The sequence below is a fragment of the Fusarium phalaenopsidis genome, assembly GCF_050370095.1.
Source record: "Fusarium phalaenopsidis strain FUZ10S chromosome Unknown contig_32286, whole genome shotgun sequence".
NCBI lineage: Eukaryota > Fungi > Ascomycota > Sordariomycetes > Hypocreales > Nectriaceae > Fusarium > Fusarium phalaenopsidis.
Genome location: NW_028145413.1, coordinates 1,363,506 through 1,387,423, shown reverse-complemented (window position 1 = coordinate 1,387,423; position 23,918 = coordinate 1,363,506). Strand labels below are relative to the sequence as shown.

Here is a 23,918-nt window from a genome sequence, read left to right as displayed (position 1 = left end):
ATCCAAATTCAATATCTCATCTATTCGCTGACCACTGTACAATCGAATCCGCTCCCAATCTCATCTTCATCCGTATGAAAGAGGGGAGTTGTCCCTTTGCCTCCAAACAAAGTCCCTTGAAAACCGCTGTGACCGCCCCTTGACCGCGTCTATACGTAGCATCACCATCAGCCCACGAGCCTCCACCCAAAACAATGCCGGCATAAATCACAACGTGCCAAGAAGTATAGTGGAGAACCGTTTGCATGGGTCCAGATAGACAAAGAAACAATGGCATGCACCAAGCTGCCATGACTGGCTCCTGGACGGCTGATATGGCATGCCGTGGACCCATCATCGATAGAAGCAGAGCTGTGTGCATGTGATACGAGAGAACAACTCCTTGCTGCAACAACATTTCAAACGCCGAGGTATGATCCGAGGCCGACCTATGCGAAGAACCCACAACATGGCAGAGAGAAAAAGTGACAGTGAGCTAACCCCAGCGACATGCTCAGAGATGTGTCGATCGAGGAATTCCGTCCCAGGCATCATCGACAGACACGAAAGCCCCCTCACCTCCATCCTGACGGAGATCCTCAAGTAGAACACTCGTCTGCGCATAGAGCTTCTCCAGCGCTGCTCGGGACGACTTGCCGAGGGATACTACTCCAGTTAGTAACATGCAACGTCAAGGCACAGGTCATGACTCACATAGAATGGCCGAGTTGAGCTCCTCGGCAACAGCCACTCGCCCTCTCCTGTCCAAAAGATGGCTGACTTGCGGTTCTTTCAGAGGATTCTGATATGCCACCAGTGCCCAAATCTCATTCAGCGCCTTGCTCACTTCTTTTCGCGGATCGTTGGCATATTCTTCCTGCAACTTCTGGCCATACTCGAGCATGCTACGCTCAAGTTCAGCGAGCTCAGCTGCGTTTTCGCCACCATCAGCTTCCCATGCGGCGGTGTCGCTTCCGTTAAGATCAATATCCATCGATTGGGGTGCTGCGTTAGAGCCATGCCCGTTGCTATTCTTAGTCTCATTGAGCATGTTGAGCTGGGCGGCTTTTCGCACCAGCTCAATGAACCGACGGCATCGTAGCCTAAAGTAAACGTGCTCGTTGTCTTGTAGCACATGAGGGTAGTATGCGTTGGTGTACTTAAGCGCTCTGTCAATATCTCCCTCCAGGATAGCTCTTCGTATGCCTAAACCCCCTGTTAGATTGGTAATTAGCCGGTCAGAGAACAAACTTACGTTGTCGGTTGTTGGCATCTTCGTCATCTCGGATATTGACACCATCCACCTTAAGTCCTGGGTCAAGACTGAGAGCTTCCTTTTGAACCTTCATATCTTCAGCAAAGGCACGGGCAGTCTCCACGTAGCCATCGTGCTGAAGGAATTGTAGAACCAGAGCCTGAATGACATCGGTCTCACTCATTCCTTGTACGAGACTCGATGTGTCGGTGCTCTGGATATCCTTTTGCACCTTTTCGCGCTCTTCCTAATAGGGTGTCAGTCATGTCTCACGCAGCAAGATGAGTTGCACAAGCCTACCCTCATAAGGTCGTCAATGTTGTACACGAAAGGGGTCTGTCCAAAATTGGCCCGGATGAACTCGCCAGGCTTCTTCAAGCTAACAGTTGGATAGAGCTTTCCTCGGATAACATCGTGAAATGCAGTTCCTGAGCCTGTCAGCTACACACCAGGATAGAGGCCTTCAAAACTCACCAATCTTTACCCCGTTCTTGGTGAAGAAAGCGGTATTGTCCCTGAAATTGACGCCACATCCAATAACGTCGTTTGCGTTGTATAAAGGGCCAAAATGCCGTCCAATGTTTTGGCCTGTGAAACATCGACCATCGTCGCCATGGTAGCCCCAAGCCTCGGGTTCCCAGCCAACTGGTCGTGATAATGTCGCAGTCTTGGTAGAGAATCCTATGCCTATAGTCGCACTGTTTGGCTCGTTAGCATGAAAGAAGCCGATGAAGAGGTGGCTCGGCCAACAGGCGGACTCACTCGTCTCGTATAGCAGCCAGTATCTGCACCTCAAAGTAGTACACTCCGCATTGAGCAGGCATGTAGTGATCGGCGCGCGCGGCACATGCCTCATGATCGCGGTCGTGCTGGTTCTTGGGCCCGACATACTTGATACTCAAGCCATCGGCTTGAATCTCGATACCTCCCCATTGATCGTCCTTGTTCCATCTGGATGGTAGTGGGGCGAGCGAGTCATCCTCATCAAAGACGGGAGGACGTTCGATAACAGTATGCGCCATGCCTCGGTGCGAACCCGGCGGCAGAGGATGTTGGGTGTTAAAAGTGGTCAGATTCTGGGAGAAGCCGTTGGTCGAGGTCCGGTTGGAGTCGCGGGCTTGGAGCTTGGACCTATGCGCCTCGCGGAGCTTCTGCACATACGTTGAGCCCTCAAGGTATGATGGGACAAAGAATGAGTCCTCGTCGTTCTGGAAGGAGCCGTCGGCGGCCTCGGAAGCCCTGAGCATATTGAAGGCCCGTGAGAAGGAGGGGAGGGCGCCCCTCCAGACACGAGAGGTGGTCTCGGTATCGACGTTGTCCATCTTGCTAGGATCGATCGAGCCTGAACCTGAGATGGCCAGGTCACCGGAAGCGTTAAAGATGGAGGTTCGGGCTGGATGGGTATAAAAGTTTGGGATATTGTCGACGGACGAGTTGTACGGAGGAGGAAAGCGGGAGGAGGTGGATGGCGCGACGGATGGCGAAGCTGATTCGGGCAAAGCGGGCGAGTGTGAGGCGCGTTGGAGGGGATTTGCCATGACCACGAAGACGTCGAGCAGGCAGGATCGATGACGAGCCGTCAAAGGCCCAGTCGCGCAACGAAGCCGAGAGAAAGAGGCTTCCGATGCGTACGTGCGAGCTCGTCGTTCGGGACGGCAGGTAGGTGGTGGTGGGCACCACAGGGATCGGAGTACGAGACGGACAAGGACGAGCTTTCAGATAAGAGCCGGACTAGGAGGAAAAGAAGTCTGCCACGATAGAGCAGCAGCAGTAAAGGACTAGCGATACGAGAAACGGTTCAATCGTCGACAGTGTGGCTTCGTAGCTGGTAGAGTGAGGAAGAGAGTAGGTAGATGGCGGAGAGCGAGCAATAGGTAGGTGGTCGGATACAGGTGGAGGTGGTTCCGTTGAGCGTCAAAGGTGCCGTCACCACTCGCTAACAAAGTTGACGTGACCCGCTCACATGAGATGGCCCAGCACCGCCGGTATCGACAGGTATGTATGTGAATAAAGACTTTAGAGCATAGAAACAATTCTCTGTTTGCTACGCGGCACCAGTCGTCGTCGTTGGGTTAAGCCGAGTCATGGTTGGATCATCCAGAGTAAACGGTACGTACTGTTGAGTCTGGCAATCACGAGAACCTGAACGTAACTCCAACGCTCTCTAGTCCGGTATCGTCTGTTAAGCCGACCCCTAGTCGACTGCTGTCTCGGCTTAACAGTGGAGGCCCCGCCGGCTTCCCCGCTGTCCGGCCCGGATGACCCAGCTGCTAAGACCCCAGACCAGCCCAAAACAGGTCCGAGGCCAGCGATGATGGCACCATAGCGCAACATTGCGATATGATGCCGGTGCTTCATGTTTATCGGATACCATATTTATGCAAGTAATTTAAGTCTGATGAGAAGAGTTGAGCGGGCAGAGTACTGGCAGATGGGCAGTTGCCGACGCCAAGCATCTCGTGCAACATTACACACCAGAGTTGGCCCAGCAAAGGGATTGGTCCAAGGACATCAACACAAACCATGTCCTGTTGGCGCCGATGATGTATCTCGTAGACTACATGAGTTATCAGACTACTAGTTTTCAGCTTCTTGCGTCTGAGGCCTGCTCTGCAGAGTGATGTGGCTGTCCACTCCAAAAAAGACTCGTCACAGAACACGCTGTCATCGGCGTTTACCAAACAAATCTCCCCAAAAGGGTGAGCAATACGTCAAACTAAAGTTCTCTGTGATTGAAAACGCATTTTGGTGTCTATATCAAACACAATGTGTCTTATTGTCTATTCGTCAAACGAAGCTATCGCAAGTTCAAGACGAGGAAATGCATAGTCGCGCCGAGGGACCATTAGCCGCCACTTCATATTTCGATCCGCCTCTGTTTTTTCATAAGGCTCCAGCACACACCAGCATTCAAGAATCATATTTGAAGTACGATTCTTACGGCCTCTACTCTTAACTCACCTTATCTCGGAAATTCATGTTTGGATGCCTGCGTCTTGGTCAAGGCGAACAAGTGAGCTGCCCCAACGTCTTTCAACCCGAGCGACATGACTACTACCCAGACATTGTTTTACTAGTCATACTTCAACTTTATTCAACTTATATAGCTCCTACATACCGCTGTCATGTTTGATCTGCTCATTTGCTTACGTTCTGTCCACTCTCCCAGTCAGACAGGTCTCGCACTGACATGTCATGATCAGACGTAATTACCAAGCGGCGCCTAACCAACCCCCTGTGCTCTATGTTATACGCAAGCTTATGGAACTCCGTAATTATTCCTCATCTTAGCAGCTCTAAGTAGAGAGTGACCCAGTCTCGTAGTACGTCGCAGTTATCACGTCTTCTGCATCGTCGTAGTTCCATGCCAACCTGAATCCACCATATAAATCACTCAAATCACTCACCAATCAATTAAATGCATAACAGTGTTTAGATTGAGGTGAGTTCTCTGCTAAGAAAGAGATACTTGCTGATTTATTGATGCGGATGACTTCACTCAGTAATCGCAGGTGCCTCATAAGTTCAGAACCACCAGCGGAGAGTCTCGGCTTTCTAGCCGAGGTATATCGAACTGATGTCTACTTTCGGCCTGGGCCGCTCCTGAGCCTTATAGGCATACCTTCGTTGTTATTTTGCTTCTCTCCTGTATCTCTCTGGGGAAATACCCTCGCTATTTCAGTACTTACTCCTACAACAAGAACCCGCCACAAGCGATCAAATTCGACCTGAGTTTGATGGTCACAGGTTTGACCGCAAATGGTCAACCAAGGGGAAACATTCCGAGGTTAATTTGAAGCCTATGTATCGCACAAAATGACATTATTTCCTGTATTCCATCTCAGAACGGCTTACACACATCCCGACTGCTACCACGCCCAGCATTCAACACTCAGATGTCACCAACTAGACTTCACATTCACTCTAGCGACTAAATTGATTCATAATGCATCTAATAGGCAATATCTGCTCATTATTTTTATCCATGCCTTGGGAGAAATGACAAGCCAGGCTCCTTCTTGATGAGCTCCACGCTCTCTTCTTCTTTCATCATTTTGACACTCAACAGCGAGCGCGGTTCAGCATAGAAAAGTAAAGCTTGAACATATCCGAATATTTCCAGACTCACTACTTACTGTATTTCGTCTTCATCTTTTATAAATATGCATTCCGGCCTTTGCATCTATTCTCACGGACCTACCGATGCCGGTTCTCGGTGACCCTCCTCCGTGCTCCGGGGTGGAGCCCGTCGGTTGCGGGGTATTAAAGTGGGATCGCTCAACGCCTCGCTGCAGCCACGATCCAATGAGAAGCTTCGGTGCTGCATTTGAATTGCCTCATGCTTTGCTAGGTGGCACGAAATGAGACAATCCCAAACTGAATTTCCTGGTTTGACTGGGAGCATGTAAGAGTGCGAAGCATGCAGAGTTCCTTTCCTTGCATAAAGAGCGTGTCAGCAAGGGAGACGATGTTGAACAGTGCGTTGTCATCCGCATTATTGATCCCAGCTGAAGAACGGGAATACCAGCTGGCAAAGTTATGTATCCCTTGATTCGGGATAAACAGCGCCCCACATCCGGTCATCCACTTCTTGGGCGACCCCGGTTGCCCCTGGAACATGGATGACTAAGCGCGCGCCTGCGCTGCGACCACACCATCACCCAGTGACATTGAAACCATGACTCTCATGAACCAAAGACCAGCGGAAAACGTACCCACAATCTGGCCATTGGGGCACCTCATCCCCTCCAAGCTCTTCGCATGCCGCTCAAGATTGGAAATGCCTCACCTGAGCAGCCAGCTGTCCTACGACACACGCCAGAAACCCACGGGACGTGTACCGGACTTGTTCAAGGCTTGGGTATAGTATCTTCGGGACGGGATCCCGGGCTGGGGAATAATGAACCAACCACCACCACGCATCTGACTTTCTCGCGAGAGGGAATTTTTCGTCAGCTCGGCTTGAGCATATGCGTGCCGCCTGGACCGGGCGGCAAATTACCAAACCCTGATGCCACTCCTTCTACCTTGGCAGGCTGCGACAATTAAAGTCTACGATCAGCGCTGGAGGCATACCATGAAAAGATCGGTCTCGACAGAGCACTTGGGTCAACGAAATGATAAACATTGATGCAATTTGCTTGGGAATACCATCCACTGTCTAATATTTCCCGCCAGAATCGTCCGTTATGTTACAATAAGGCACTTTATGTGCTTTCAAAACATGATACATCCCAGTCGCCAACCCTTTTCCATAGCGTTCCATCTTCGCTGTTCCTGTAACGCCGGCGACACCAGCGTCGCAATCCCTGATGAATTAAATAATCAAGCTTGAACCCTTCTCCATGCCCAGTCTACTGAAAGGGACTTGTCTCTGGCCGACAAATGTCAACCTGTGTCAACCTGAAACTCCGTTGTGACATGTCGAATAATAATAAAACAGCCTCTGTGAAAGGCCAGAATGAGCACGTCAATAACGTGACAGCCCTGTCTATGAGGCAGCGGCAATAGGCACCGGTGCTGGTGATGCACCGTGGACGCTGGATGCACTGCGCATCTCGACGTCGACACCACTGTTGCTGGCGCTGGCGCTGTTGCCCTCTTGACCGTTGACCTTGTTCTCCTTGCTGCTACCTTCAGCTGAGACGGTAGCAGAATCCTCAGTGCTGGACTCGGGACCCTTCTTTGGGGGTGCCGTCCAGCGTGGGATTTCCCAGACGACGCCAGTAAAGCTCTTGAGCGTGAAGCCGCCCTTGTTCCACTTGCGACACGGCTTGCCAGACCGGTCGAGGGCGCGAAGGCCGGCATTGATAGCACCTTGGTTCGCCTTGGGGCCCAGCTTGTGACCTCCAGCCGGTCGATTGGCCGTGCTTGAATGGTCGATTGTCCCGTCCTCCCTATAAAAAGTTGTTAGTGCATTGTTCTTTCATGTCGGTTTTGACAAAGTATTAATCGGCAAGACTTACAAACGAGGCTTCTTCTTGGGACCCGGCTTTCCTCGTGGCTTGGGAACGCCATCTATTCCGTTGGCATTGGCAGCCGATCGCTTGACACCCTTCTTCTTGGGCCCTTCGACAGGAGGGCCCATGGCTGAAGGAGCTGGTGTTCCATCGGCGGGAGTCGCATCGGCAGCAGGTGTAGCAGCATTCGAATCTGAAGCATTGTCGCCGTTCGAGTTGCTGGCAGGAGGTTGCGAGCCAGTGACAGAAACGGTGTCGGCAGCGGGCGAGTTGATGTTTTCCTTTTCAGACTTGACGGGAGAGTCTTCCTTGACGGGCTTGGAATCGACGAGGTCGCGAAGCTTGTCAGGCGACACCTTGAGCGTGACGAGCAGCGTGGGCTTTGCACTGGACTTGCGTCGCGCGTCGGCGGACTTGGCTTGAGGAGCCATGGTGTTGAGAAAGTTTTGCAGCCGGCGAGTAAAAGGTGATGATGGTGATGAGACAACAGGCAAGGGTTTTATTTGGTTTGGTGAGACGAGGTGAAACGAAACGGTGGACGGCGAGCGGTGATGATGAGCAACGGCGATGGATGGCGGATGATGATGGAGAGAGGAAGAAGGAAGCGAGATTTGTGGAATGGCCTGGTGACGGGAGAGGCGGCAAATGGCCTAAGGCTGGTGGTGATCCCGTGGTGGTCAGGGGTGGTGGGCTTTTTGGGGCTTGCGTGGAGCGGGAGATTTTGTTAGCTGGCGTTGCGACTTGCGGCGTCGAAGGCTCGCTCGGGGTCTTGGTGATGGTCTGCGGCTGCGGCAGTGGGAGCAAAGGGAGGAGAGTTGATGGACGGAGGGAAAAGTGGGAGGCCGGGGGAGAAGGCGTGTCTTGTAGGTTTTTGGGGTCTTGGTCTCATTGTCATTTTCGATTCTGGGGCCCGAGGCGGCGCACAAGGAAAATTCGGTTGGTTTTGGGTTGGGTTGGTAAAGGCTCTCCTCTGGGTTGATGCGTGCGCTCCAGCTGCTGCGTGGTACTCACTCTCCCGTCACGTCTGGGGATTTTTCGCTGCCCCGGGGCGGCGCGTTCCCCAAGAGGACTAGCGCCCCTCTGCGCCCAGGTAATGCAGTTATGGAGGGTCCCGCATTATTTGGTCTTCCGATGGGACCGGGGGGTGATGCAAGCGGTTCGACCAATCACCGCCCCTCCTCGTCGCCATCTCCTGGCTTCCTTCAAGTCTGGATTTGCTCCCTCCCGTTGGCCTGCGACTTGGCGATTCAAGACCAGCAGAACCGCTCTCCAAATCACCTCCTCTGCCTCCCACGCTGTTCGCGCTTCAGCCCCAGCCCCCGCCCCTCGTGGAGGGAGGCAACAGCCAGAGATGGTGGCCAAGACAAGCAAGCACAGTGTCCGCCTCATCCAGCCAAGGCATCAGGTTTCTGCAGCGATAGACGCTACCATGTCACATTGGACTTGGTTTCCATAGGACCGCCGTCGGAGATGTGCAGGACAGACAGAGTCCAGCGGGATGCACGGGATAAACACACGAGGCGAAGCTAGGGAATCATCACCTGCCCCTCATCCCTTTTCCCGACCGTGGGCGCTCCATGGCATGGCCTGGCCTGGTCTGGCTCGTCCTCCCTCCCTTATTAGCCGACCGTGACGGACGGCGCAAAAAGCAGCGAGAGATGGGACTCATCCATCAATGGGAAGCGAGCCCCTGCTGGCTTTTCGCGGTGGCGGAATTCACCGACTCACCCTCAAAGCTTGACACAGGGATACGGCTGATAACCTTCTCTATCAATGAGACAGACACCTCCACTGTCACCCAAAGAACAGCGCATGCCCACGACCAAGGGTCCGATGCTTATGGATGGCCTCACATTCGTCCAGAGGTAGCCGACACCTCAACCCTCGGCACCTCTAGTGCTTAGCCTTTAACACGGCCCCCAAGATCCCGGGCGACTAACTATTATTTGAGATATCATTAACTCGCAAGCGTTTCAGTCGATATGGACCTCAAGGATTGCTACAGTACTGCGCCCGGTCAACCTTGACCTCAACAAGGCTTTGACCTGGTCGCCTTACGGGAGATTCCTGCAGGGCGATGGTTATCCACCACCAAACCGCATCAAAGAAGCATACCAGCGCCTTTGACGCTATCACCGAAGTGCATCATCTCTCTGGACGAATTTGTGCATCTCAATCCTTTGTCTCTTGTAGATCCAAGTTGGAACCCGAGAATCGCCGCCATCACCGGGCAGCTATCCGGTGCAACCGAGTGCGGGCAAAGAGTGACAAACCACCCGACTGTGTGAAATTGCCAAGTTTGATCCGTATTTCGTCACGGCTCCGCCAAAAATCCCTGCGTCAGTTTCCCGCCAAAGTTGGTTATTTTCGTCATCTCTGCATAGCCTCGATCGTCGCGGCAATGACCCAAGCAATTACATGCTGCGCTCAGCGACATCGACCAACATGTCATCGCTCCGAAGACCGGCACATACTACTTCAAAGGTGATCTGTATCTGTTGTACCAGCTTCAGGAATGATGGCAGGCCCAATACCCAATGAGGACCAGCAAGCGCTGGTTCAAAATGAATTGAAACCCCCGAGACTAAGACACCATGGCATGGCCCGTTGCCGTCACAATCATCGGAATGCGTTGCTCCCTGCAACCCAAACTCGATGGCAGAGATATATGAAGAACAATAGACCATGATGAATGTTTACGGCCATACCACCTCACCTCATCTCATTGAACCTGTCTAATTGACACAATGGTTCGCCTTTGTACACTTCTTTCCATTGTTCCACACCTCCCTTTACCACTTCCATACGCTCATGCTGCTCTTCTACCTCGAGTGGACGTCCCATCCGAATCACCGGGGGCAGTCTCCACGGCACCAGCAACCAACCCCGCCATCAAAGTGACGCCCTTCAAGCAACCTCGACATGGCTTCCCCAAGCTACACCGCACTCTCAGTGTGGTGAAGCGACTAGTTGAGGAGAACGGTTTCATGGTTGAGGTTTCTGAAGAGGCCTTGCGAGATGTCCTAGACCAGATCAACAGGCTTCAGGACCAAGTGAGCAGCATGTTCTCGCCTGACTCCCAAAACAAGGGATCTCCTCAACCAGGAGTTGGTCAGCCCGGCAGAGAGTCTGGACAACTACCCAGTGGTTCTTCTAATACACCCTCCAATGAGAACCTACCAGCTGAGTTGCCTGCGCAACCCAACAGGACTGGGTTGCCCGACTCTGGTGAAACTTCTGGTCCATCAAAGGCCCCAATAGTCTCCGATACCGACATAAGATCCAACTTATCTGGACAACCCAGCATCCCCAATACAATTGTTCCGCCTCTACCTTCCAGTTCCTTCAATCTGCCGAGTGCCCCTGAGCAACCAGGACCAGCAGGACAAGGACAGTCCGATGACCAGGCAGATACAGTTGCCAGTGAGCTACCAGGAAACTCAGATGGGGAGCCAGCCAGTTTCCCAACTGTGGTACCGGGCGAAGATTTGAACAACATCTCTGCCAGCAGCGCAGAGACTCGACCATCTGGAGTTGAATCAGCCCAACAGCCAAAGGAGTCCTTACCTAGACAACCCGGAGAGGAGCCCAGCGAGTCCAAGGTGCCATCTGAGGAACGGCTCGGATTGCAGCCAAATGGTCAATCCATCAGCCTGCTCGACGAACAACCCACGGGTCAGCTTAACGAGCCCGCTGCTCAGACAGCCAATCAGCAGCCCCAAGGCCAAGCAGAACTACACTCTGGTACGGCTCCAGGAACTCGACCTACAGGATCTCCCAACAACGTACCAGAAGACCAGGCCAGCGCTCTTCCCGATGGACAGGTCAATGGAGAACCCAGCGGGTTACCTGGAGGCGTATTCGTGGAGGATCCAGACAACGTTCCCGGTTCTAGTCCAGGCGAGACAACTTTCATAGGACAAGCCCAGATTCCAGGAACAGAAGGAGGCCAGCAACCATCCCAAACTATAGATCCTAGTTGTCTTGATGAAGATGAGGTGAGTGACCAACCCAACGTTCGCCGAAACATTAACTGCGCTCCAGGTGTTAGTTCGACCGCAACCGACCCGAGTCGGGTCTCTTCCGTCATGACAACTCATGGTTCAGCAACCCAAAGAGTACTCGACGTCCAAACGGAACTCGGTACCCAACCGACACTCGGGGTCCAGACAGCAATCAATGCCGAGGCAACTCTCGAGTCTCCAGCATCACTCGTCTCTCCAGCAGCACAGGACTTTAAAGCAACACTTGGCCTCCAGACAGCATTCGATACTCAAACGACACGCGACCCTGTGGCCACGCTCGACACTCAGGAAGTACTCAACTCTGAGCCAACACTTGCCATTGAGGCAGCATTCAACACACAGACAGCATCCGACGCGCAAACGGCATTCGACACTTTAACGACAATCAGCATCCAGGCACAACTCGACACGCGAACAACATTTGATACTCGAACGGCTCCCGACACTCAAGCAACGCTTGACGCTCAGGTCGCACCAGGCACTCAAACTGTCTCCGGCCTCGGAGGAGCAGAAACTTTGCAGCAAACGACAGAACAACCAGCCACGACCTCTGCTGCATCCAGCATTGATAATTCGCAAGTTTCGGCTTCGACTGAGTCACCAGCAACTCTCACCACGGCCATGGCTGTGCAACAGACTCTCACGGAATATACAACTCGTGAGACGCAGCAACTGAGAACTTTGGTCTTCACATCGGTTCTTACGAGATCATCGAGGGTAAAGTGGACGACAACACACACCGAATTCTTTCATATCGGTCAGCCCACCGAGTCCCCTACAATCCCCGGTCTAGTGTTTAAAGAGGACCCGGATATGACGTTGCATGGAGATGAAGGCCCCACAGTTACAAGCGAGAACTCTGGGTCTAGCACGGACGAAAGCACATCCCAGAGCATGGCGCCAAGCACGGCAGAGGCTTCGGGGTCGACAAGCTTTCAAGAGTCAGGGCTTGATACTGCGGCTACTCTCTTGTTAACGGAAAGCATTATCACCAGGATTTCGACAACCAGCATGATTTGGAGTGACGGCAGTACTCCAGCAACAACAGCACCCAGGTCTTCACCAAGACCACTGTTGCCTCCCAACGCCGCGGCCGCCAATACGACGTATACAACCCCGGCCAGCGGGTTCAGAACCATGGCAAAGCAGACGAGGAGTTTGATGGAAAGGGCAGAGATGATGTGAATAGATACGAGTTCTGGGAGGAGAGGATACGAGTTGTACTTTATTTGGATACGTATACGACATGCGAGCAAGCTTAAACATGTGGAAGTTCGGTCTTTTTTTTCACGCAGATACGACATGATGATCAACAACCAACGCGCGGCTATCTCCTTTTCCCATGCATGACCCGTGAACGAGTTGGATCCAACTAGCCAACCTACCAGTCAGGAGGGCGGCTCTTTGGCGCCCCCCCAGACAGACAAGATTCGCCCGTCTGCGCTAAAGCGGAGAAATGGCGAGATGGTAAATGATCTACAAACGACGAGGCGAAATTTGTTCCCTTGGCCGTGACCCCTCCCCTTGCCAAGTGGATAAAATGGAACGGCGAAACCCAGGAGTGACAGTCGACCCTCGCGAGGGGGCGCAAAACGTCAAGGAACCGGCGGCAAGGGCCTTGGCAATAAAGGTGAAACGCGTCTCACTCATAATCCCATCCCTTTAACAGCCTTGTATTAATACTAGGCTGGAATCGAAGTGCCTTGTTTGTCTCTCGCTTCTGTAATTCTGGACTGAACTCTCTTCTTGATACTACTCACTATCTCTCTCTTGTTCGTTTGCTTCCATTCAATTGTCAAAGCTCTCATTCCTTACGGAGCTTTTTCTTCTCTACTCTTTGTCTTTGAGGCGAACAAGGCATAGGCCTGCCACAACAGCGCCATTATGATTTGCAACGAGAAATCCCGCTCGCTGGCGAGCGACGACACATTCAGCCAAGACATTAGCGGTACGGTTCATCTTGGGACTTTTGGCAGCGCATTTATACTCACATTGGGCCCCGACAGACGACGTGAAGAGTCTTGAGCTTGGCGACTCGGTCCCGACATTATCAACATGGGAACTGATCCAATACTTTCTGATCCTCAACTGGCAATTGTACAACGCCTTCCGCACATATCTCGTCTACGAGCACTGGGACGGTTGGGCCAGCGTCATGTTCACCGACAAAGCAGCAATCGTCCTGGGAGTCGCGCAATTACCGCTCACGGTCTTGATTCTGATGGAGCTGATAGACATGTGGCGTGATAGGAGAGCTGAACGGCAGATGAGATTACGGCTCGCCGCCCAGGAACGCGTGTCCAAGTGCTAAGATGGAGATAAACCAATTTAAAGAAATTGAGCTGGGCTCGACAACGATTCATTTAATATAAACTAAAAGGCTTTAACTTATATTCAAGGTTAACTTTACTTTGTAACGTTAATTAAGCTGCAGAGTTGTGTGACAGGGTTGCATTCCTCTGAGGCGCTTCTCCTAAACGGTGCCTGGTGCTGACTCGTTCAAACCCCCGGCCCCTTGCGAAGCTCTTAGTGGCTGACCTTCCTGTGGCGGTCAAGACTATGTGTATGGGTTGTGATTATTCGAGGTTACTATGTGTCTATTTAGCTTCGCATCATGGCTACCTCTTGGGCGATAGCTGCTGCGGCTGACGTTTGGAACCCTTTGTTCTGCGCCACCAACAGTCTCATCAACTAACAAGCAACAAGGCTCCAGAATAAGCCCGTCGACTCAGCCATGCAGATTCTCACCTTATTTGACGTGAACATGCGGTCTGTGAGCAAGCAAGCACCGCAAAAATGGAATTGCCTGGCCTGACTCCTTCGCTGTCCATTCCCACTTGGGGCGTCCAAGTCCCCATCTATTGTCAGCACTTGTCCCCGAGCTTCCCAATTACCACTCACAGCTGAACAACAATGAACGCACCGCCACGCGAGCAAGGCCCTTGGAGGGGCTGGCTCATGGGGACACACAATCACCAAAGAAAGAAAAGGGTCCTTTGTGCTGCTTAGCTATCACAGGCACACACCACTCAACTCGGCCTGATACAGGGTATTTCGCCGTTTACCGAGTCTTACCTGCATGGGCAACTCATCCTCTTGCGGGAGCCTCGTGCCGACGAGGTTTCCGTCACTGCCTTTCTTTCATTGCTCATCCTTCTTGAGCGACTTTTGTCCTTTAGCGATACTATTAGCTGGCGATTGAAATAAGTTTCAACAGTCGAGCGGCGCGATGCGACAATGAACCAAGCGCATTAGCTCACCCCCTCCCAAGAAGTTGTCGCGCGCGCTGTCCTCACCATGAGGCTCTTTGTTCCCACCGGCTTCGTCCTGCTTCCTAACCTCATCGTCGCGCAAATCACCAGGCGCTACGAGGCGCTTCCCATCGCGCAGGGCGACCTCGTCCCGCGGTTCTTCCTCGACCAGGCATTTCCCCTCGCGAAGCGCGACGCAGACTGCGGGCAAGGTTATCACAACTGTAAGTCCTTCAACGGCCCAACATGTTGATTAACAATCAACTCATGCCCTCGCGCGACAGGCCTAGACATCGGTTTCGCCGACGACTGCTGCAAAAACGACCAATACTGCTACGTTAACAAAGACGGCGATCCAAAATGCTGCCAGATCGGGTCCAACTGCGCCAGCGAGAACCTCTGCTCCAAGGACGCCACTCGTCAATACTTTTGCACACGCACTGTCACCCGAAGCGGGACAGCCGTCGCCCAGGAGGGCTGCTGCGATCGCAAATGCCCCCAGACGAGCCTCTACCTGTGCCCCAGCGACCTAGGCGGCAACTGTTGCGGCTTCGGCTCGGAGTGTAGGCCCGACGGGAAATGCGCATCCACTAAACCCGCCTCCCAGACCGGGTTGCTGACACCCGTGCCCTCGGGCTGTACCACGTCGCAGTTCAAGTGCGCTGATGGCGCTGGGTGTTGCGACGACGGACAGGTTTGTACACAGGTTAGCGGAGAGGGATACTGCGCCGAAGCCAGGCCGACTGGGAGCGATGTTAGAGTTGTTGACGACAATGAAGATGGAGGTGGAGGGCTATCCGACGGTGCTAAAGCTGGAATTGGTGTTGGCGCGGTTGTAGGAGCGAGTATTATTATCGGCGGACTCACTTGGCTGTGCCTGGCTAAGCGGCGCCGACGCCGGGAGACCACAACCGGAGAATCGAGGACTGAAGGTGACGGCGAAGGCACCGGCACCGTACGGGACGGTATGACCGACGTATCCGGAAGCCAGGCTCGGCACGGCTTGACAAGAGACTACTTCGGCCCTGATGCCGTTGCTGGGCCGTATACGGACCCGGCAATCAGCCCAACGACGGCTACTTCGCCGGGCATGGACCGAGCCGTGCCGATACAGGCCCACGGGCCCGGCGACATCGCGGCGCCGGTCGAAATCGACTCGACGTTCTTATCACCAATGACCAGCCCGAGTGCCGGACATACACCCGGTTCAGAGACTATTGATGGACGCTTCGAGCTATACGGCAACGACGAGCCCATATCGCCGGGCCGTCCATTATCAATCGTCCCAACACCGCGGCAAACTCCAGAACCAGAGAACCCACCACGAAAGAGTCAAGACGCTGATGTGCAAGAGAAAAAAAACTGAACCCTTCTAATATTTTTCATACTTGTCAACGCCTAGCCAGACCATTCAGGCAAATATCAAGGTCATCCAAATCCTCCCTCGCAGTGCCAAATCTTACAAAAGAAAGCAAAACAAATTAATGTGTTCCGACTCTGTTGCTCAAAACTCCGCGCCAAGGTAAAGAAGAAAACACACAAAAATGAGCCATCCGAGTGCCGCCCAACGCCGTTTCTGTGCTGGAATGAAGAGAATAAAGGAATAGGAAACATGTCCACCTGTGCCCGAATAACGACCCTCCTGCCTGCGTTTAGCAGACGACGCCTCCAAAGGGAGCGCAGTTTCTGAGGTCTTTGACAAGTTCTTCGACACTGCTCAGGTGTTGGCTTAGTAGCTCCTGCTTTTGCTCAGTTGTGAGATAAATGTCATCCGCATCGGAGCCAGATCGCTTGCGACGGGCTTCGTTGTTAAAGGCGCCCGCAAGCTTGCTTGGGCTCCGTTGAAGCATGCCAGGAACAGAGTCGCGCTGGTCGGCGCGGGGGATGGAGGGTGACTCGGGCATGAGATAGAAGTAGAGGAACTCAACAAGCTTGAGCTTGACCTCGCGGGCCGTGGAGCGCGACTTGAAGAGAGAGGTGATAGTAAGAAGGCCATCAAGGCCCTCAAAGGTACGAGTGTTTCGGGGGGTGTCGAGGAGAGCGGTGACAAGGGTGAGAAGAGTCGCGCATTGGATAGCTGGGCAGTTGAAGGGCTCAAGGAGATCGAGGAGAAGCTATATACAAGACATGTCAGTTGTTATCATAGTAGAATATGATTTCATATCACATACGTTCATATTCTGCTCCCGGGAGAAGAGCGACTTGCTGGGGGGGTGCAACAGGAGAGTTCCCTGAATGAGATCAAGGGCATTAAGGATCAAGAGATCATTCTGTCCGTCGCTGCCCTTAGCCATGAGACGGTCGAGAGTGCCGATCAGGCGCATGGCAACGTTCCACTCGAATCCCTCCTGCAACTTGAAGAACTCTTGGAAAGCGGGATCCTGGGATAGCTCGGCGAGGTCCTTTTGCTCAGACGACGCCTCTCCGTTGTTTTCGTGGTCACGGCTGCGGCGCGAGTTGTCGCTACGGGGATTCGAGAGGCAGATCTGGGCGAGCAGACCTTCAACCTGGCGCAGGCCCTTGCGGACCTTGGGGCCGTCGTAAGACGACAGGTTGTCGAAGGCGAGAGACAGAAGTGACTCCATCATGTTTGTTTGTGTGATTGTTGAGAGAATGAATGTCGTGGGCGTAGAAACACCGGTATGGAAGAAAAGAACAGAGAAAAAAACGCTGGAAACGGGGCAGATATTTTGTGGATGGATAACTGCTTTCTTTTTCTCAAGGCACGAGGAGGGACGGGAAATAGGACAAAACAAGGAATAACTAAACGAAGAGAAGGGAATTGGGTATCAAGCAGCGCTGAGAGTTGGCTCGAGCCCAAAGCAGCAGCAGAAAACCTAGAGAAGAAGAAGAAGATCAAGAAAGTTGCATCCAGATGTGGTGTTGAGCTGAAGCTAAACAGCGCCGGGCCCTGGACTCAAGGCGGAGGCCATCTCCACGGCAACGGGGCCCTTGGAACCTGGGATTCCTCAGCTGTCAGGGCACGAGGTCCAGGGGGTGCCGTGGCGGGGCTTCTGTCGGGTCGCTGTGATCGTCACTGAGAGGGGGCCGCTAGGGCACGTCAGCCAGTGGGAGAGCGATAGCAGGTGCTGCGAAGGCGCTGGACCTGGGATGGGCTTAGTGGGATCTCAAGGTGCAGCTGGCCGACAGGACGAATTCCAGATTGGACGGAGGATGGAAGCGGGATGGAAGCCTGAGGTGGTTGATTTGATCAGAGGTGGCCCCTTGCTGATTATCTCACAGCGAAAGCAGTTTTTGCATGTGACAACTCAACTTGGTGACTTTTTATCTCTACTATCCACATCATAAGGAATGCAGTTTGAGGATATCTGCTCAACTACCCGCGACCGCCTTTGAATCACCACGTCTCGTGACGGACGACATGATCCAGGTCCCCAGCTTTGACGTGTCTAAACTCAGTTGGCGAAACATGGGCTTCGCAAGGGCTGATCTCACGGTGGGCTGAGGTGGTGTGGTTTTTCGTCCCAACGGATTAAACAGCCGCCTCATTATGAGATGAGCTACTACGATGGAGATTAGATAAAGGGACAACTGGCACTTTTCTTTTGGACAGCTTTGATCGATCTTGAACTCTGTTTCTCAAGATCCTTTTCATACTCACGATAGGTCTCCCTATTGCGCACCCAATGAGGTAAGGAATCCATCACCCTGCTTCTTGGCGGTTCAAGACGGACGGGCAACAACTCGTTTATGTGACATTGCGCCCAGCTCTGACGATGCCCAGTCGGGGCTGGCTGGAACTGCTGGACCGATGGTTCCGTGAGAGAAACGTCATTGTCCATCATCGGATACTTTCTCGGCGCATGTCCTCTGAGCTTTGTCGCTGTCGCAACTGCATTCCAAGTCGGAACTGGCCCTTGTCTTGTCTCATCTAAATAGAAGAAACGGTTGACATCCGCATCTCAGCAGATACCCATCCTCTCCCAACGTCTAGCCTCGTTCAAATTGTCTCTCCGTAATAACCGCCATACCCCGGATTATCACAAGCTTTCTCCCCCTCTCTAAAGGTACGCTACACCAACGTGACCTCTGGCCTGCAGGACTCTGTGACTGCTCCTGGGCGTCAAAAGACCTCCCCCACAATCTGGCTGGGCTGCCACCCGCCTGGCCCGCCGTGCCGCTAGCTCCTTTGCATTAGCTCGTGACGAAAGGTCGACTTCCTGCGTAGGACGAACACGTACCCTCGTATGGGGCTTAGCTTAGGACAAGCCCTCTTCTTTTCTTGGTCCTGTCCTGCCCCTCAACCTTCTCGGTTGCATATGCGCGTATATATCTTGGGCTACCTGTGCTGCCTCGCGCACATGCCCGCCTCTATGCCTTTGCATCAGGCAGAACTGAACTTGGTTCGGGACGCTCAATGACGTCGAATCTGCTACAGGTCTCAGCGATCCGATCCGATATACCCTCTCGCGACAGTTAAATAGAGCTGCCTAGACCAAGGCGCAGCCCACACGACAAACTCTCAACAAGACAAGACACCAGGCATCTGGCACCCATACGAGCTCGATATCTACCCAACGCTTATACCTCCCGCCGAGCCACTTTCCCTTCACCCCCAACTCAGCCTCACACACACCGTTGCACTCTTCAAACGCTGAACGCATGATCCCCACGGCCGATCCGAGCTTCTCTTCCGACTCCTGGGCTCTCCCCCCGTCGACCCTGCACATGCTGTCCCTGTCGCCCAGAGACATGGAGAAGATGCCTTCCAACAACAACAACCCCCCTCTCGCCTCCCCCAACGCCATCCCCCCTCGCACCTCGAGCACCGGCGTCCCGACCTCCCTCAACTCGACTCCCACCAAATCCGTCCTTCGGCCTGTCGCAGAAGGAGACTGGCTCAGCCAGAAGCAGCGCTCCCCAAGATCGACCGCCCCGAACCCGGGCTTTGGTGTCATGATGCAGGCCCCGAACCCACCTCCTGACCCCGAGCGCTATGCCTACGAGGACCTCAACTTTACGGCCAAGCGATCCTGGACCGACGACAAGGAACAGGTTGTCCGCGGCCCTTACGACTATGTCATCAGCCACCCGGGCAAGGACTTTAGGGCACAGCTCATCAACGCCTTCAACGCATGGTTAGACGTACCCCAGGAGAGCCTCGAGGTCATCACGCGCGTCGTGGGCATGCTCCACGAGTCGTCGCTGCTCATCGACGACGTCCAGGACTCGTCGGAGCTGCGCCGCGGGTTCCCCGTGGCGCACAACATCTTTGGCGTCGCGCAGACCATCAACTCGGCAAACTACATCTACTTTGTCGCCCTGCAGGAGCTGCACCGCCTCAACAACCCGGACCTTATCACCGTCTTCTCCGAGGAGCTCGTAAACCTCCACCGGGGGCAGGGCATGGACCTGTTCTGGCGAGACACCCTCACCTGCCCCACTGAGGAGGACTACCTCGAGATGGTGGGCAATAAGACGGGCGGTCTATTTCGCCTTGGTATCAAGCTCATGGCCGCCGAGTCGTCAGTGCCTACTGACTGCGTGCCCCTCGTCAACCTCATCGGACTCATCTTCCAGATCCGCGACGACTATATGAACCTGTCGTCCAAGGAGTACAGCCACAACAAGGGCATGTGCGAGGATCTCACCGAGGGAAAGTTTTCCTTCCCAGTTATCCACAGCATCCGCTCCAACCCGACAAACCTCCAGCTTGTCAGCATCCTCAAGCAAAAGACGTCCGATATCCAGGTCAAGCGCTACGCCGTCGCTTACATGGAGTCGACCGGCAGCTTCGAGTACACCCGTAATGTTGTTGGAATTCTCATTGAGCGCGCCCGCAAGATGACCGAGGAAATTGACCAAGGCCGTGGATACACAAAGGGCATCCAAAAGATCCTGGACAAGATGGTCATCCCATAGGCCTCAGTCTTGACCCGTCGCGCTTCTTTCGAGTTTCTCAACACCCAACAACTTTCCTAGTCATAGTCAGGTTTAATGTCTTACGAAGCGGAGCGCATATAGAGTGTTCTGGCCGGCGTCGGGAGGGATGTCTGATGAACGATTGATTGTACAGAGATCTATTATGGAGGGGGGAGTCTGAACGGCATGATACCAATCTGGGCTCGCTGATGGCGAGCAACACCGGTCACTTGAAATTGTTGTAACAGTCAATGTTGGATTATCTCCTGGCTCATGGCGCTTTTCTGTCATGGAGCGTATAGCTCAGATTCTGGAATATATTAACCATCAATGATTCATTTCATGAGTCTCCCTGTCCGCGAACGTGACTCATTCACAATGCTGCATCCTAAGTAGGCATGCCGTCCTTGTTATCCTGTCCGTCACCCCCGACCCGTCAACGCCAAGCAGAAACGAACCTAAATACGCAACACTCCATTAATTTTACATGGAAGAACTGGCTATCTTAGACGAGTTGCACTGGCGCTGCCTTGCGCTTCACCAACCGCACCCATCGTCGCCGTCTCCAGTCCCCTCTCCTGCCAGCGCCGTCCTCACCCTCTTCCCAGCTCGGCTTGGCCGCAGCAGCCTTTTGCTTCCCTTTGTCATGAACTGGAGGATCTACCACCCCTGTTCGCTCATCCCTCTCATCGTAGATATCGTAAACCCAACGCTCGCCTTCTGTCTCGACTTCAACACCAGTGATGATGCGCTCCTCGACCCATTCGCGGCTCCAGAGGTCGAGAGCCCACTTCTTCTCACTCCACTCCCAAGCCTCCGGGGGCATGACATCCTCGAAGAACCGTGTGCCCCTGGGCCGCTCGCCGGCGATACGTGGTTGTGAGAGTGGATCGTAAGGAGATGGGCAGAAGAGCCAGGGCTCCCACTCGCCGCTGCCACCAGCTATCTTGCGTTGCAACTCAAAGATCTCGACCTCACGCGTCTCAGGGCTTGAGTCAAGAATCACATCCTTAGCGATCCAGTCGTCAAGCCATGATCGAGCCTTGGCCTCCTGCGGCTGAAGGCGCTCACGATGGGCGACAGCAAGAAGGCGAGCAACATATGGATGGCCCATGCCGACAACAGCCCAACCACCGAGGAGGAAAATGAACCTCCATGGGATCAACTGAGCTGCAATAGTCATGAAGATGCCACCCGCAAAGAGGAATAGAAAGAGGGCGGAACTGAGAGCCTCATCACTGAAGTTGGTCACCGGCACAAGCAACGCGACAACCTTGTCGTGCCCCTCGCTAAAGTCATCCATGCTGTTCTGCAGGTCGCGCATATTCCGGAAGAAGTCCTTGCTAAGTTCCTTCACAGGTTTAACAGTTGCTGCAGGTGCCAAGGGCGGTCCACGTGGAGAGTAGCCGACATTCTGCTCGCTCGACAATGTGCCTTTGGGAGGTGCCGGGTGACGTGCTAAGAACGCAGGGATAAATACGCCGAGCAGCAGTATCGCAACAGGTAGAACACATAGGAGGTATGGATCGAGGCATACAAAGGTGTACACGGCGAGAAGAGAGAGCGTATGGGATGCACGACGCCAGCAGAGGATGCGCTCGACTCTGGCCTGGAATTTGAAGACGACACCGATGCGAGCATTGAAGCGGCGGAAGTTGTAGGACATGGTGGTGATGTTGAAGTTGGGCCTCTCGGTCTGCGTAGGCGCATGGTCGTCGGCAGCAAAGGCGACGTCGTTGGGATCATCTTTGTCTGCTGGGATGACTTGCTGAAGGAGCCTGGAGGACATGGTTAGCAAGCCATGGGGAGCAAAAGCTAGAGCACAACAAACTTTTCAACCAAACGATCCTGCAGGCTGGCTTTCTGCCGAATAGCTGCAAGTCCGCCGCGCAAACCCGTCTTCTGGGGAGGCGCCGGAGCCGTCACCTCGGTCTCAACGGCTGGCTCCTCATCATGGCTGCCGTCACTGGTGCGGCGATGGCGCTCGGGGCTCTCCGGGGAGTCAAAGGCGCGCCCGGAGGCGATGATCTCGGTGGTGAAGTCGTCCATTGAAGGATGGGCCGAGCTAGAGCTCAAGACATGGTGCAACGTCGGAGTGTGGAGGTTTGAAGATGGGGTTCCCGCGTGGAGGTGTCACCATCACGGACGGGTGTGCATGTGACACTGGACGCTGACATCACCAGACTGCCGGGAAAGTGTAGCTCCCAAAAGGAAGGGCATGTGTGCCGAGGGTCGCCAGAGGGTGAGAATTTGGCTTATTGCGGACATGGCCGGGTGTGAAATGCCTTTCAAGTTGAAATATGCAGCATCATGACAATAGTTGAGAATGAATGTGAAATGATCACCAACATCATATGCTCGGTGTGATATGTTCCTCTCCGAAATCAAGCCTTCGCCTGGCCGTATGGGGACCGTTATTCAACACCTGCTGATCCTCACTTGAAAGCAACTCCAGCTTCTTGGTGATCATGGCTGCCCACCCTCCATGATTCAAAGTTTACAGTAGCGCCATGCGGGCCGTGGCGCCTCCAACTTGTGCTGCTCCTTGAGGAAAGAGTTTGGTTCATAGATTGCCTCATTTGGTGACTTGGTCATGAGGTCGTGATACGAGTTTGCTGGCCGAGGAATAGGGGCTATGTTGACGCCTGTATACGTGCTTGCGCTGACTGGCTTCTGCATGCAGACTGTTCCAGTTCATTGTCTTACCTTCAAAGAGCATTTCCTAGCGAGCCCACATGAATCAAGCAATGACCTCTTCATTTCGGCACCTACTAGTTTTTGTCTATTGCAGGACCGAGGATTGAGACCTACATGGCCATATATTGCTCGTCGCAGATACCCATCTGTCAATCTCGTGTGCGGGCAGGATTCGGCGGCGAGATAAACACGGTCGAGCTTCACCACGATGCGGGCTATGAGGTAACATCAAAGGTAGATTGCCCTTGGCGACGGCCGGCCACAGATTCCAGATGCCAGATTGGCCATCTGGTCTCCTGCATCAACGAGATGCGTCCGGCTGCGGGGGTACTCGTTTGTTGGTCTGATGGATCATGGCCCTGGATGGATGCCGCAGGCGGCGAAAAACAACAATACACATCCAAACACAGCATCATCCTTGATGTTTGGCGGGCCAACAATGCAGACTGACAACACCAGTGATGGCACGCCGGCTCTATTGGACCGGGACGATGGAAGTGCCTTGGTCGAAAACAGAGAGCATCCGTTTGACCTTGCCGGTTGATGATGCCCGAACTGCCTGCCATGGCATGGCATGGCTCAGGGTCCTTGAAATGTGAGACGCGCGACCGACACCCCCGTATTCGCCGCCGGATATCCTGGTCTAAGCGGCATACTCGAAGAGGCTGTCCACCAAAAGGAGAGTTCCGACCCTGGTTTCGAAACGGGACATATCGAAACGGGCGGCGATTCGTTTCGGGACGCAAGCTACCTTTTAGCTCCAATGCCATTCTCCCATTTGGCGTTGATGCGTCAACAGACAGCAGTGTTGACAGTAGCATCGCTCGCTCCTCTCGTCGCCGTCTCCACCGCGTGCAGGAGGACCCCT

At 53.6% G+C, this 23,918-nt stretch overlaps 8 protein-coding genes across 8 annotated transcripts; 4 read left to right on the top strand and 4 right to left on the bottom strand.

Annotated features, from left to right (window-relative positions):
* Nucleotides 1–493: 493 nt before the first annotated feature.
* LRP88_02757 (uncharacterized protein) lies at nucleotides 494–2,733 on the bottom strand (the record flags this gene model as incomplete). The annotated part of the gene is made up of 6 exons (XM_083239397.1): nucleotides 494–645; nucleotides 694–1,185; nucleotides 1,235–1,481; nucleotides 1,535–1,635; nucleotides 1,709–1,932; nucleotides 1,997–2,733. The coding sequence occupies 6 exons, from the start codon at nucleotides 2,731–2,733 to the stop codon at nucleotides 494–496; spliced, it is 1,953 nt and encodes a 650-aa protein (XP_083104527.1).
* Nucleotides 2,734–6,725: 3,992 nt separating this feature from the next.
* Nucleotides 6,726–7,625, bottom strand: LRP88_02756 (INO80 complex, subunit Ies4; the record flags this gene model as incomplete). The annotated part of the gene is made up of 2 exons (XM_083239396.1): nucleotides 6,726–7,131; nucleotides 7,201–7,625. The coding sequence occupies 2 exons, from the start codon at nucleotides 7,623–7,625 to the stop codon at nucleotides 6,726–6,728; spliced, it is 831 nt and encodes a 276-aa protein (XP_083104526.1).
* A 2,316-nt stretch (nucleotides 7,626–9,941) lies between these two features.
* LRP88_02755 (uncharacterized protein) lies at nucleotides 9,942–12,481 on the top strand (the record flags this gene model as incomplete). Its single annotated transcript, XM_083239395.1, has 2 exons — nucleotides 9,942–12,160; nucleotides 12,259–12,481. 2 exons carry the CDS (start codon nucleotides 9,942–9,944, stop codon nucleotides 12,479–12,481), a joined length of 2,442 nt encoding a protein of 813 aa, XP_083104525.1.
* Nucleotides 12,482–13,103: 622 nt separating this feature from the next.
* On the top strand, nucleotides 13,104–13,530 carry LRP88_02754 (uncharacterized protein; the record flags this gene model as incomplete). Its single annotated transcript, XM_083239394.1, has 2 exons — nucleotides 13,104–13,167; nucleotides 13,226–13,530. 2 exons carry the CDS (start codon nucleotides 13,104–13,106, stop codon nucleotides 13,528–13,530), a joined length of 369 nt encoding a protein of 122 aa, XP_083104524.1.
* A 986-nt stretch (nucleotides 13,531–14,516) lies between these two features.
* On the top strand, nucleotides 14,517–15,836 carry LRP88_02753 (uncharacterized protein; the record flags this gene model as incomplete). Its single annotated transcript, XM_083239393.1, has 2 exons — nucleotides 14,517–14,694; nucleotides 14,755–15,836. 2 exons carry the CDS (start codon nucleotides 14,517–14,519, stop codon nucleotides 15,834–15,836), a joined length of 1,260 nt encoding a protein of 419 aa, XP_083104523.1.
* A 286-nt stretch (nucleotides 15,837–16,122) lies between these two features.
* LRP88_02752 (cell division protein Cdc14) lies at nucleotides 16,123–17,058 on the bottom strand (the record flags this gene model as incomplete). Its single annotated transcript, XM_083239392.1, has 2 exons — nucleotides 16,123–16,584; nucleotides 16,642–17,058. 2 exons carry the CDS (start codon nucleotides 17,056–17,058, stop codon nucleotides 16,123–16,125), a joined length of 879 nt encoding a protein of 292 aa, XP_083104522.1.
* A 2,035-nt stretch (nucleotides 17,059–19,093) lies between these two features.
* Nucleotides 19,094–20,353, top strand: LRP88_02751 (isoprenoid synthase domain-containing protein; the record flags this gene model as incomplete). Its single annotated transcript, XM_083239391.1, has 1 exon — nucleotides 19,094–20,353. One exon carries the CDS (start codon nucleotides 19,094–19,096, stop codon nucleotides 20,351–20,353), a length of 1,260 nt encoding a protein of 419 aa, XP_083104521.1.
* Nucleotides 20,354–20,858: 505 nt separating this feature from the next.
* LRP88_02750 (integral peroxisomal membrane peroxin-domain-containing protein) lies at nucleotides 20,859–22,402 on the bottom strand (the record flags this gene model as incomplete). The annotated part of the gene is made up of 2 exons (XM_083239390.1): nucleotides 20,859–22,131; nucleotides 22,185–22,402. 2 exons carry the CDS (start codon nucleotides 22,400–22,402, stop codon nucleotides 20,859–20,861), a joined length of 1,491 nt encoding a protein of 496 aa, XP_083104520.1.
* Between the last annotated feature and the right edge of the window lie 1,516 nt (nucleotides 22,403–23,918).